The sequence below is a fragment of the Electrona antarctica genome (assembly GCF_951216825.1).
Source record: "Electrona antarctica genome assembly, chromosome: 23".
NCBI lineage: Eukaryota > Metazoa > Chordata > Actinopteri > Myctophiformes > Myctophidae > Electrona > Electrona antarctica.
The window spans coordinates 26,424,515-26,438,704 of NC_136804.1; the positions used below are offsets into that span (position 1 = coordinate 26,424,515).

The following is a 14,190-nucleotide window of genomic DNA, read 5'->3' on the forward strand; positions in this document are numbered from 1 at the left end:
GCATTTTAGCCATCCTGCATCTGGAGTAAATCTATAGGCATACCCTTCCCTTTAGCCTATTATTATACATCCATTAGGTCATAATCGTGATGATAACATGATGGCAGAAGTCCGTCACGTGTCCACTGGTGGCAGCAAAGCTCGTCTGCAGCTCCCTCTTCATGCTCATTGAACATATTAATTTCCTGCCCGTTTACTCCACGATGACGTCACATCCAGTGGCGTCGCCGAGGCTACCCGTGTCTTGCACTGCAGCTCGGAGACACCCCCCCCCCCCTCTACTATTACTTGCTGCCAATCTGAAAGTATATATGGAGTAACCGAACTGGGAATTATAGACACAAAATACTTCCCCAAGGGCCAGACCCCTTTTGTCCTGCAATCAAGTGGAATACTGCACGGCAACATGTCTGACCTTGTATAGCTATTAGGAATTATTATTATTACTGTACTGTATATAGGCTATATGTGTGTCATGGAGCCACTTATGGATGTTTTTAAATAAGAGGAAACGTTGAAAGGCATCGGTCATGTAAATCATTCCATCATGTGGCCTATCGTGTTTCTTTTAATGCACTGCTTTGAATAAATAATGACATGGCCCTTTGTTGCCTGTCTATCTTAAGTTGGTGGAGTGGATATAGAGGTAGATCATGGATATACTGGTAAGTTAACTGACGGCCTGTAATAGTCTACATTAGAAGCTTTTTTTTTCTTTTCCCCCCAGACTATAAGCTATATAGCTCAGTCTTCCAGGCGCGTCCTCCTTAGTTGTCCATGCCTGCTTCACGGTGAGAAAATCGGCTCAATTTGGATTTGCCATTAGAATAATGTGCCTGTCACCGCGAGAGGACGCACTGTCACAATTTTAAGAGCGTGAACGGCCCGCAACCTGCCATTGGCCCCGAGCAACAGGCTCTGTTGCAGCCAGCAGCCTGTTTTTTTGGGGGGGGCTTTTTTTCTCCTCCTTTCTTTCTCTGGTAGGCAGCAGATTAAGTGCAAGAGGGGTTGGAAATGTGTTGCCCAAATTCAGATATATACTGTAAATACTTAAACAAGATGGCCATTATATATAAATTATATAAATTTGTCGACCATGTTGTTTTTTTTCTTTTTGATTTTGTTGTGATTGCATGCTCCACTAGCATATACGTGTGTGTGTGTGTGTGTGTGTGTGTGTGTGTGTGTGTGTGTGTGTGTGTGTGTGTGTGTGTGTGTGTGTGTGTGTGTGTGTGTGTGTGTGTGTGTGTATCTCACATTATCTTTTTATTGATATCAATAGCCTATACCGGTATATATTTTATGGTATAATATGTTTGCAGGGTCACTTCAAAATATGATATTATATTACAGCAGCAGCTCTTGCTACATCTCTCCTGGCCCGCGTTATTCAATTAGTACAGGCCCCTCCCCTATACTGATGACACTGACAGACCCTCCTTAAGTTGCGTCGCGCCACAGCTGTCTGCAAGCATTGAGCTGCCTGGCGCCATCCTGAAAGAATGCCTTCACTGTAAAAAAAAAAAAAAAAAAAAAAAAAGGAGAGAAAAAAGGAAAAAAATAGAAAGAAAAAAGGTAGAGTTTAGAACGAGTGCGCAAGAGCGACACAGGCGGACGGAGAGAGAGAGAGCGAGAGAGAGAGAGAGAGCGAGAGAGAGAACGAGAGAGAGAGAGAGAGAGAGAGAGAGAGAGAGGAGCTGAGTAAATGGAGAGGGCTGCCACTGCGCACAAACAGAGATTTGATCACAGAGTTTAACTTCGGTGCTAGTCAGTGTGCTCTAAGCCATCTACTTGCAAACAAGCTTGCGTATAGCATATAGATACCTCAACAACTTGTTGAGTCGGCTTAATAATCGCAATTTCGAGTGGAAGAAGTTCGGGAACTCCCCGTGGGACTGGATACGAATTTGGAACTATATATGACAACCACATCTGTTACATTTGTAATGTAGGGGTATGTTTCGTGTTTAAATGTCTCGTTCAGCTATTTTTGCCGGGCTAATTCTCGTGAATTTGAATTCCTGCCCACCTGCTTTTGAACACTTTTTGAGAATATCCATCTGCACCGGCAAATAAAACATTAAAATTGCTCTCTTTGCTTCCAGGTGTTCGAAAGCAACAGCGGAACCAGTGGATTTACCTAAATAAAAAGGATTTTGGACAGATTATTTCCTCCGACTTGAACGTGTATCGGTTTACTCCGGTGTGCGTGAACACTTGCTAAAAAAAAGCAATGGAAGTAAGTGCGGATCAGCCACGGTGGATGAGCCATCACCCCGCGGTGTTGAACGAGCAGCATCCCGGCTCGCACCACCCGGGGCTGGGCCACTCGTACATGGACCCTTCGCAGTATCCCCTCACTGACGATGTGGATGTACTGTTTAATATCGATGGACAGGGGAACCACGTCTCTCCATACTATGGGAACTCAGTCCGAGCCGTCCAGAGGTATCCACCTCCTCCACACAGTAAGTATTTATTTCATGTTCAAGAAGGGACGTTTTATTTTGGGTCTATATAGCCTACAAGATGGATGCGTTTTGGTCTGCAGTGCTCCAGACAGCACTGAATTTATATTCTGCAATGATCGTGATTTCGTGATGTTTTGAATTATTTAACGAGAAAATGAGGTTTCGATTATGGCCTTAGATGCCTTTGTCCTAAAATATGAGTTAGAGAGAGTTGTGAAACCATGCCGTGTGTGGCTTACCTCTTTGGTTTCTTTCAAGTAGGCTATGTTGTAATATCATCAATTGACACCGTCTGATGCAGGCCTATCGCGGCGAGAAATAACCAGACAGTGACAAGTGAATAATTCCTTTATAATCTTTCGGAATTATTTATAGCCATGTTTTATTTTTGTTTTACTTTTCAAAAACCTGCGTTAATATTTAGTTCTGAATAAATAATGTAGACTATTTGTTGGCAAATAGGTTGCAAACATTATTTTGGAGAGTGTTGTCAACACGCTCAGGCCTGCATTTCTGACCGCATGCAAATGTTTGTATTATAATTGGGGCCTACATGCCATCCATGCATGTGCATAAACACTGTGTATTTGTGGAGTAATATTTCTCCAATATAATGTTGGTATAGTCTGTCGCCGACTTCCTGAATAGTCGTTCACAACTCGCTTTCTGAAATTCGATGGGGTTTAGAGAGCATAACGTCAATGCGTTTCTCTACATTTTAATGAACAATATGATCTGTTTTAACATAAGCGTGCACTGTGGTTGTGTGTTCCTTCATCACACTGATGCGTTCTATCTGCGTTAGCTATAGGCCATTATTTATGTTTAAAATAATAAAATAAATATCATATCTAACTTATGCATGCAAGTCTAAAAAAACAAATAGACCCATATCTACAAAACAGTTAATTGTGGATTAAAGAGAAGCATAGCGCGAAAGCTGACATCACTCACAAAATGTGTCCAAAAATTGCTAAAAAAAAGATGTGCTAAAATCTAATATCTAACCGTGTCCTTTCAGGCCTGAAACGAAGTCGCCATTAATCTGTGCATGCATGTTTTGTGCATGGTGGAAATAATAACATGATGACTTGTCCTGTATAGATAATGGAGAGAATAAGACCGCGTTGTCATGTTTTCTATGTTTATGTTGCGACACAGGTAGCCAGGTGTGTCGTCCCTCGCTGCTCCACAGCTCTTTGCCATGGCTGGAAGGGGCAAAGTCGCACCACAGCACTTCTCCCTGGAACCTCAGCCCTTTCCCCAAAAACCCGCTGCACCACGGCTCCCCGGCCAGCCTGTCCGTCTACCCGTCGGCCTCGTCCACGGGCCACTCCAGTCCGCACCTCTTCACGTTTCCCCCGACCCCTCCGAAAGACGTGTCCCCGGACCCGGGCATCTCCGGCTCCAACGGCAACGTGCGCCAGGAGGACAAAGAGTGCATAAAGTACCAGGTGACCCTGGCCGAAAGTATGAAACTGGAGTCTCACAGCCGGAGCATGGCGTCAATCGGAGGGTCCTCCCACCACCACCCCATCGCCACATACCCACAATATGTCCCAGAATACGGGCCAGGCCTCTTCCCACCAAGTAGCCTGATAGGTGGGTCATCTTCTAGTTATGGTTCCAAAACCAGACCAAAAACAAGGTCATGTTCAGGTAGGCGTGCGCTTTATTACCATTTGATCTATATAACATTATGCCCGATATTGCAGTCTTTAATGATAGTCATGATTTTTTTTGATAGTCTCAATAATGTCCTGATGCTGCACCGTGCCCGATTCGTTCATTCTTCTCATGAAAACAACCTCTTCTTTATCTTTCGCGCAATAAGGTCACGCCGATCAGCCCTCAGATAGTGCTTCAAAGGACTTTCATTTGATCCGCTGATTAATTAGAGGGTTCTAAATAAAATGGCTGAATATATAATAATAACAACAATAGCAATAATGATTTTAATAATTACAAAAACAACCAAATAACACAAATTAAATTAAATTTGAAGTAATATGTAATCAGATCTATTTCAAAGAGGAATTATTTAATTAAGTTAAACAACAGATATCTAAATATATAGCTGTACACACACACACACACACACACACACACACACACACACGCACACGCACACACACACACACACACACACACACACACACACACACACACACACACACACACACACACACACACAGTTTATTTTTGTTTATTTTCTCCAAACACGCAAAACAATTCCACTGACTCTATAGCCAATTATGTCCAGGATGGACAGGATAAATCCATTAAATTCTACCAAATTAAATCAGTAACGAGTTTTATAGTTGTCAGCTTATTTGAGGGCAAGCTTTTTCCACCCTCACTTTTCTAGGTTTGAGAGCAGAGAGATAGAGAGAGGGGGGGGTGGAAGGGGGGGGGGGGGGGGGGGTCAGCTCCGTGCCTGCATGGCTGTCTCTGTCCCGTCTATATGTTTAAGATAATCCCATTACTGTCAGACTGGTGCACGCGACAGTTGCATTGTTTACTCAGCGCCAGTAACTAGATAGAAGGTCCGGATGCTGGTTGTGCATTCATAGGGAATAACGAGTGAGCCCTCGCGCCGTGGCAGAGTGCACTATTGAGAGAGAGAGAGAGAGAGAGAGAGAGAGAGAGAGAGAGAGAGAGAGAGAGAGAGAGAGAGAGAGAGAGAGAGAGAGAGAGAGAGAGAGAGCGAGAGGGCGCAGAGGGGGAGAGATATCCCAATTCGAAGGGTAATTATTTTTTTAAGGTTATTGTGGCACTTACTGCAAAACCAGTTATCTGTAATGAGATTAATATCAGTGCCACATGCACGGCTTTGAAAGTGGGTAGGCTATAGAAAACAGTGGATTACTTCTTGATGCATATCATCTGGTTTATTATTCAGAATCATACGTTTGCCCATTAATGTAAATAATGATTTTTAATTCGAGGATAATGTGATAATGTGCGTTTAGAGATATTCCAAGACTTTAAGGGGCTCCCCTTCTAATGAGGTCATCAGTGCAGTGTGTGTGTGTGTGTGTGTGTGTGTGTGTGTGTGTGTGTGTGTGTGTGTGTGTGTGTGTGTCAACTGATGTTTTATTATTAAAAAGGTTAGCATGCAGACACATTGATTGTGTTATCCTAAAATCCCCTTTCCCCTTTCCTATTCCTTACCAAATCGCGCGCGCTCACGCACGCACACACACACACGCGCGCGCGCGCACACACTGATTCACACAGTTGTCGATGTCCCTGTGTGTGTGTGTGTGTGTGTGAGTCTGTCTAATATAACATAACAAAACCAGAAGTGACGCGTCTCTCTCTCTGAAGTCAAGCAGTTTCTGTCAAAACGGGGAAGTAAAAATGCAAAGACTATAGGCGCTGCTGCACCAAAAGCTCCTCTCTACATGATCTTACATGATGGCGCGTCTAAATGCTTTCAAATAACCGTGCTGCCCTGCTCGGGTCCAGAGGCCGCGCACAGTACAGCACAGCACAGGCCCGGAGAAAGAAACATATAGACCCACTCTGGCGAAACTGTGAATGCGCCTCTCACCTGTCGGTGTCACTATAGTGTCAGTCAAACACAACACGCTTCATGTTCATTATTTCCAAAAACACAAGTCGGCCTAAACTAAGGAATTTGTTCTATAAAAAAAACAAAATATTGTGATATTATTTGTACTACTACTACTACTACTAGGCCTACTACTACTACTACTACTACTACTATTATTATTATTAGACTATTATATGCCTATTGTTTTTGCTATTATATATAGTTGTATTATGCAATTTAGTTAAAGAAGAGGTTGTGGTGATGAAAGAAAGAAGGTCTATGTATTTCCTATAGGCTGATGCATGCATGATAGCCTGCAATTATATTTTAGGAAATGCATTTGCAGTATAATTCAGAATGACTTTTGGTTGTTAAATGGAATTCAGCAACACTAAAACCCATGTGGTGTGTGCGTGCGTGTGTGTGTGTGTGTGTGTGTGTGTGTGTGTGTGTGTGTGTGTGTGTGTGTGCGTGCGTGCGCGTGCATGTGTGTTATTGTAATAGGCTAAACAATTACATGCTATATACGCACACGATGATGATGATAATTATGATTTTAGACCAATGTAATGTAATTTTGCACGATTTAAAATGGATAACACAGCCCTACACTGTATATCGGTGATGTTTTGTTTTACTAACCTTTTCCATTCTTGGCGTGGATTTGGCCTTTACTAGGCCTAATAATAATGCATCTAAGGTAGCTTTATAATGTTACTTTTTTGAGGTTTAGGGACCAACTGATCTCGGCGCTCTCTCTGTCTCTCTCGCTCTCTCTTTTCTCTCTTATTTCTCGCTTCTCTCTGTTTCTATCTCTCTCTATCCTTTTATCTGTGTTTCTATCTCTGTCTGTACTGCTTGGTCTTGCAGAAGGTAGAGAGTGCGTAAACTGTGGAGCCACATCGACCCCGCTGTGGAGGCGGGATGGCACGGGTCACTATTTGTGTAACGCCTGCGGACTCTATCACAAGATGAACGGGCAGAATCGCCCACTCATCAAACCCAAGCGACGACTGGTATGTTCTTGCCATGTTTGTATTGATGACGCTTCCGTTTCTCTCTCTCTTTTTTTCTATCCAGGAAGAAGTATTAGCTGCAGGAAATTGACTCGACAAGTGCAGGTCTCTGTTTTCAGATACCATAGCAAACTGCACACTTATTGATTTAATGAATGACGATGTCATATTTTTTTTTGCTTCAGTTTTCGTTGATATACCCATAATTAATTATATTTGAACATTTGAACCATGGACCTTGTATCCCATGCTTTGTGGAGCCGTTTTTTGGTCTCTCCATTAACTCAAAACCTAACTAACCTAAAATAGTAGCCTACTTTAAATGTGAGAGAGGACAGGAGTGCAGTAGGTTATACAAGCCATAGGCCTACATGATATAGGCCCAATAAAAGCGCGCATGGCATAAAAGTGACATTCTCATTCATTTTAAACATTCAAGTTGGGCTCCATGTTTTTTTTTGCAGTTCTTTCTTGCGGTTGTGTTCTGTGGTTTAAGTTAACGGGGAAGCCCCGAACGGCATGTTCGTTCTTCGACGAGATCCATATAGGACTTCCCCTGACTATAGGCTTGCGGACGAGGGAAAAGTTTCGAGGCCAGCGAAGCGTTATAGTGTCGTGGGCTGCTATTTTAGCTGCATGTGCTCTGGGGCTAGCCCCGTACTCTCCCCTCGCTCTAATGTGAAAACCCGACTTCCCAGGAAAAAGCTGCCGGATATCTGAGCAGCGCAGATAAGTCGCTTTTAACAACACAGCCCGCTTCCCCAGTCTAAACATTAAGGGAGCGGAGTCCGACTCGGCGAGAGAGGGGCGACCCGGGGCACACAAAAGTCACGACTTGAGATTGTTTAGTGTAGAATAATCTCTGCAGAATATTGGAGGGGAAAAAAACCTAGAACGATGGATTGGATATATTTCTAAACGTGGAAATAAAAATGAATCCAGCCAGGGAAACAGTAATTTGGATTGGATGGGCGAGCTCCATTAGACAAAATAAGGCAGTACTCCAGCCTAGTATATATAGGCCTATATAGCCTACTTTATTCAAGCCACACAGGGCCAGGGGTTATTAGGCCACCAGATGTGGATAATTGGAAATCTCTCCGACAGATAGGCTAGTGTAGGCTAGTCCGTTTACGCAGTGTGTCCTTTGCGGTCACCTGTCTATTGATTGTTTTTTTAAGAGATTATAACATCAATGTCAAGCCATCCAGCAAAACGGAGTCTGAGGCAGGCAGATAAATCCATACGAAGAAGACAGAGACTTTCACCGTGTCTGTGTATATTTCCCCCCCACCAAAATGGGGGTAATGCTGTCCCCCCGTTTTTTGATTGTGTTGGTTAACTGGCATATCAGATCAAATTAATTATTGCTAATTATTGTTTCTCTTCAGATATGACCACTGCCACGTCATTTAGAACCGCGATCCTGTCCTATAGGCTAGATTTACCTAAAACAAGACATTTGTCTTAAGACTATATAGGCCTAAAGTTGCCTACATTCTTTAAGGCTATATGCCTCTCATTTCACTGTTTCATTTTAATTGCAGCCACAATCTGAGGCTGTCTTTAAGCAAGCCTTCCTGGCACAAACACTATACTGTTACTCATATATTTGAAGGGAATTTTAATCAGATATAATAGCTCCCATTGCAAGGAACTGCTTTTACGTCTTCTGTAAATATTTATTCTTCAGGAGGTATGTGCATGACCGCTATTTTTAGCTTCAAGTCTAGGGCTGCTATATGTTTTGGAATTTCTGTCTTTATTTTTAAACTATTTTCAGCTTTGCAAAAATGCCAATAGAATTCCTTTGAGTCGACATCAAGAGGGTTTTTTTGGGGGTATATTATGTTTGCAATTTTTCACAGCGTGCATAAACGGTCATGTGATCTAAATCCATTCTGTCCTCTGTGTTTACAGTCCGCGGCGCGGCGGGCAGGGACGTCGTGTGCAAACTGTCAAACGACCACGACGACGCTTTGGCGGAGAAATGCGAACGGGGACCCCGTGTGTAACGCATGTGGCCTGTACTTCAAACTGCACAATGTAAGCAATACAGCTGCCTATACATTATAGTAAGATATCTACTAACTTATCTAAGCATGCTTTCCATTTTCATTTTTTCTTCTATCACACCCCTGCACCACACCCCCTTCTCTTCTCAAACATTTATTTTCTGTGGCCTACTACTATTTCCCTCTTCACTGATCTACATGACTACATCCCCCCCATGCACGAGCGTGCACGCACACACACACACACGCACACACACATGCACACGCACACGCACACGCACACACACGCACACGCACACGCACACACACACACACACACACACACACACACACACACACACACACACACACAGTGTGAATATTTATCTCCGGCTGTCCCCACAGAGACTTTCGGGGCTACAGCGATAACAAATACTGCAGAATTAATATGATTTATTGGCAGTAAGTATGAATCTAAAACGTATAAGAGCCCCGAATTGAGCCTGCAGCTTGGCTTTTGAATATTAAAGAAGGGGTTTAATTAAAATTCGATTAATTTCCAGGCCGATTTTTATTTCAGGCCTTTTTGGTTTCCGTCTGCGCAAGGGAGTTGGATTGGAGTCCCTCTCTGACCACCAATCCTGTCTGATTCGTTTTGGGGCACACGCATGGTTATGCCTCACCACATCATTTCACATCCTCAATCTGAGAACCCCCTGGGACTCATCTCTCTCTCTCTCTCTCTCTCTCTCTCTCTCTCTCTCCACCCCACATTCTCTCCCCATGTCTCTCTGCCTTACAGAGCTCTCTGCACAGACCTGTCACTTTTGACACAGCTATTGTAACTGTTGAGTATTAATAATAATATTGATAATATAGATATATATATTTTTAAATCGTTTTGTTATATAGTGACAACACCAGATGTCATATTAATTTCCCTTCATCGAGAAAGAGGCAACATTGCCTCTCAGACCTAATCAGATAACGGTAGCCTTTATCCCATATCCTAGTGTGTAATGGGAAGAGTATCCCGCTTTGCTCCCCCGCTAGTCACGCAAGTGCTCCCTGTTAAATCATTTTCCCATGTTGCTCTTGGCATCGGGTTGTTGGAGACTGGAGAGTCCGATGCAGACCAGGGTTATAGGGAGAAAAGAATAATATTTCCAAGTTACATATTAGCATTTGAACTGACCTCGACCTTGGCGTAATTGCAAAATTAGTTTGTTTTGGTAAATCCAGACTTCTGTTGGGGTTTGCTCCCTTTGAAACAAATTCCACATTCTTCATGGAGAATTTATGAGTCCCCTCTGCCTGGCACACTTGAGCTCTGGATGTGCAGGATGTCCATGGAGTCTCTGTACATAACACCTGATGGTAGCAATCTGTTGTTTTCCACAACCACTGGCTCTGATAAGAGGCCTGTGAAAACAGAAAAGTTGCCACAAAAACACAAGGCCTTGTTGACACCCAAAGCAGAGACCGGTTGTGCACACAGCAGGCTTTTCTCACCATGTGTGAAATGATCTCTCCTCACCTTTGATTTCTTTAGAATCAGACAGAGAGTGTGGTCAGCCTTGTATAGTGCACTGAGGTTTCAGGTGGTCAGCCCCTGGTCCAGGGAAGAGCGGATGTGTATATTATTCTGTGGTGGCCATTGACTCGAAATACACTGCATGGCTGAGCTTTTCTTTGATGCCTCAGATTCAGAAAGGTGGCCGAGCACAGGCCACAAGTAAGGGACTGACGCAAGAGATGACAGACATCTCACCATCAAAGCGTAGCAGCGTGACTAGTTAGTAGCATGGGCGTATATTGCACCTTTCTTCTGGAAGGAAGACACATATACAGCCCCTTAACATGTAGCCACATCTTAGAGACTGAAACCACATCATGGGTTTCACCGTTCTCCGCCCTCTGCTAATCATCTAGGCCACTCTGCTTAAAGAGTCAGCAAAAAAAAAAAAAGCAAAAAAGAAAATGCCAATGTCTCAGACGGTGCACAAGTGAAGAAGAAATCCCTGTTCCCATTTCCCCGGGAAGAAACTGCTCAAAAAGATCAGGAAGCCAGTCGGCCTCATCCACCTCCCTGTCATAATCCTGCCTAGAGCCGGAATTCCATCATCCGGCTCTCATTCCCGGCTAAACCTATGCCGGAATATGGCAGCTGGGGCCATTTTGGCCAGGAGATGTCCATGCAGCTGAGATGGAGGGTGGAGGGGAGGACTTGGCCCTGGTGTTGGCTGTGGTCACGGCCATGTGTCTCTGTGGTCGACTGGTTACACGCTCTCTGCCAGAACCTTCCTTGTCCCTCTTTTACACACATTCTTTCTGTCTTCCCTCTCTCTCTCTCTCTCTCTCTCTCTCTCTCTCTCTCTCTCTCTCTCTCTCTCTCTCTACCTCTCTCTGTCTGCCTGTGTGTTTGTCTCCCTCTGTCTCTCTCTGTCTCTCTGTCTCTCTCTCTCTTCCATTCTCTTTCTGGCACGTCCATTGTCTCAGATCCAGTCCAGCTTAAAGGAATCAGAATTTAAATCCACACGAATGCGGGCTCACCCCAACGCATATACATACATACATACATACATACAGTAGTACATACATGCACGCACGCACGCACGCACGCACGCACGCACGCACGCACGCACGCACGCGCACACACACACACACACACACACACACACACACACACACACACACACACACACACACACACACACACACACACACACACACACACACACACACACACACACACAAACTCTTTTTCACAATGGGACAGGCCGATCTGTTCCATAATGGGACTCCATTACATGTAATTATGTCTCCTCAAAACCCCAATTTGTCTCTTAACAAAATAAAAGAGATCAGTGTCCCTGTTCATGATTGTTTTTTTTCTTTTTTTAAATGTTGTTATTTTTTGTGTTGCTTTATTACAGTTATTCTTTAATTATGAACAATGTTGAATAATTGTTGTTCTCATTCGTGGACCAAGTTTTGTGCGGCACTATAACTAATCCCTCGGCCGTCTGCTTTCTCCCAGATCAACCGACCTTTGACCATGAAGAAGGAGGGCATCCAGACGAGGAACAGGAAGATGTCCAGCAAGTCCAAGAAGAGCAAAAAGTCCCACGACAACATGGACGACTTCTCCAAGAGTCTGATGGACAAGAGCAGCTTCAGCCCGGCAGCCCTCTCTCGTCACATGTCTTCCTTCCCCCCATTTTCACACTCCGGCCACATGCTGTCTACCCCAACGCCCATGCACCCTTCCTCCTTTGCCCCCCATCACCCATCCAGTATGGTCTCTGCCATGGGCTAGACCCCAAAACCCACCACCCCACCCGCTGCCCCATGTTCCTCAGAACCCCCGCCCCCAACCACCATCAACCCCCCCCCCCCCCCCCCCCCATTAACCACGCCCCTTGGTACCTCTGCTGTGACCCGCTTCCGTATCTTGAAAAAGACCAACAGACTGCTCCTTGGCACAAAACTAAGCTCTGCTGACTCGCCACCAAGCCGCCTCTATATGATCTGACCTCGGTGCGAGGGGGTTCCATTGTCTTCAGTTCTTATCTTATTTTTATAAAAATGAAAATATCAAAGCATACCTCTGCGATATGATTGCTTTGCATATACTGACTTGTTTTCTGGGGGGGGGAAGGGGGGTGGGGCGCGGAAAGATATTTTTTATTTTATTTTTCTCTGACCAGCCGACGACGGACAGAGGAGAGTTCATGCTCTCCCAAGCTTTCCACCACATACCTCCCAGCCCATATCCCACAATACGGAACTCCATTTGTGTACAAAATACAAAAAGCCATTTTTTACAACGTACACACACACACACGCACACGCAGACGCGCGCACACACACACACACACACACACACACACACACACACACACACACACACACACACGTCACACACACACACAGAAATATTATAAAACAGATGTATTAAAAAAAAGCTTACTTTTATGATGTCCACACCCCGTGTCCTAGCCCCGCTTCTCTCCAACGTGCACCTGTGTAACAGGGAAACCCCCACCACACACTTCCCTGAACTCGGTCCGCTCCACTGCAACAAGAAGAGAGGAGACAAACTTTGAATATATTTGTACAAATTGTATGAAATACAGTACATCTAATGAAGACTTTTTAATTAAGTGCGAAACGATAAAAAAAAAAGGAAAAAAGAAAAAAAGAAAGGAAAAATGCCCCCCTCGGGGCAGCTAATGACTATGAGAAGGGTACGAGAAGGAGGTGCGAGGAGAGACTGCCACCAGCGGAGGGTTAAAGAGGAACAGGAGACCCCCGCATCCCATCGGACATACGAGGGAGGAGGTGAAAGGAGGAGGAAAGGACTGAGAAAAGGGCAGGACTCTGTTTCTTTTGCCTGCTGGAATTGTGTTTGATGCATTAAGCTTGCAGAAAGTCTATGGCTCTGACTGGCAGGCATTTTGTTTTTGTTTTTTTTACTTTCTTTTTTTTACTTTTTTTTGGATGTGCTATAGGTCTCTGGAATTGGTTTGTGTTAACACACACACGCACGCACGCATGCACACACACACACATGCACACACACAAACACACACACACACACACACACACACACACACACACACACGCACACGCACACACATGCACACACATGCACGCACACACACACTGCCACATTGGATCACCTGAAAGACTTTCTTCCTGCCCACAGATTATATGCATTGTGAAAAAAGTTCCTGTATTTGTTATTTGTATGTATAAATCAGAGTACCAAAAATACGAAAGAAACAAAGATGTAGAATTATTTCTTTATGTTATGCAGACTGAATGGTTGTAAAAAATTTAATAATAATCACTAGTGTAAAATATGACTGCTTTTTGTTTCGTAATTTTTTTCCCTCTTTGAAAATAATAAACTAGTTTAATCTCTGTTGACATGTTAGCCATGTGGTTGCGAGCCTCCTTTTCTGCCTCCGCGTCGTGATGTTTGGCACACTGCAAGCCAGCCACCTCACCACCTCCAACTCCCCACAACCCAACCTGCAGCACACCAGCCATAGTTTCTTTTTTACCCAGCATTCACAGCAACGGTTCTTGTGGTGGAGCACAAACAGGAAGAGCAGAAATAAACAGTGACAGTGGAGGAGTAC

At 44.1% G+C, this 14,190-nt stretch overlaps 1 protein-coding gene across 6 annotated transcripts in view; it reads left to right on the plus strand.

The window, feature by feature from the left end:
• Positions 1–12,911, plus strand: part of gata3 (GATA binding protein 3) — a 16,844-nt gene extending 3,933 nt beyond the window's left edge. The window contains exons 1-6 of one of the 6 annotated variants that reach the window (XM_079494336.1): positions 1,442–1,954; positions 2,106–2,468; positions 3,633–4,130; positions 6,901–7,151; positions 8,967–9,092; positions 12,081–12,911. In XM_079494336.1, the coding sequence (XP_079350462.1) occupies positions 2,234–2,468; positions 3,633–4,130; positions 6,901–7,151; positions 8,967–9,092; positions 12,081–12,359 (1,389 nt within the window). In that variant the 5' untranslated portion in view covers positions 1,442–1,954; positions 2,106–2,233 and the 3' untranslated portion in view covers positions 12,360–12,911. Of the gene's footprint in view, positions 1–1,441; positions 2,469–3,632; positions 4,131–6,900; positions 7,152–8,966; positions 9,093–12,080 lie in introns of those variants that run through there. The other 5 variants (XM_079494337.1, XM_079494340.1, XM_079494341.1 and 2 more) reach the window with 5 other exon arrangements.
• The last annotated feature ends 1,279 nt before the right edge of the window (positions 12,912–14,190 follow it).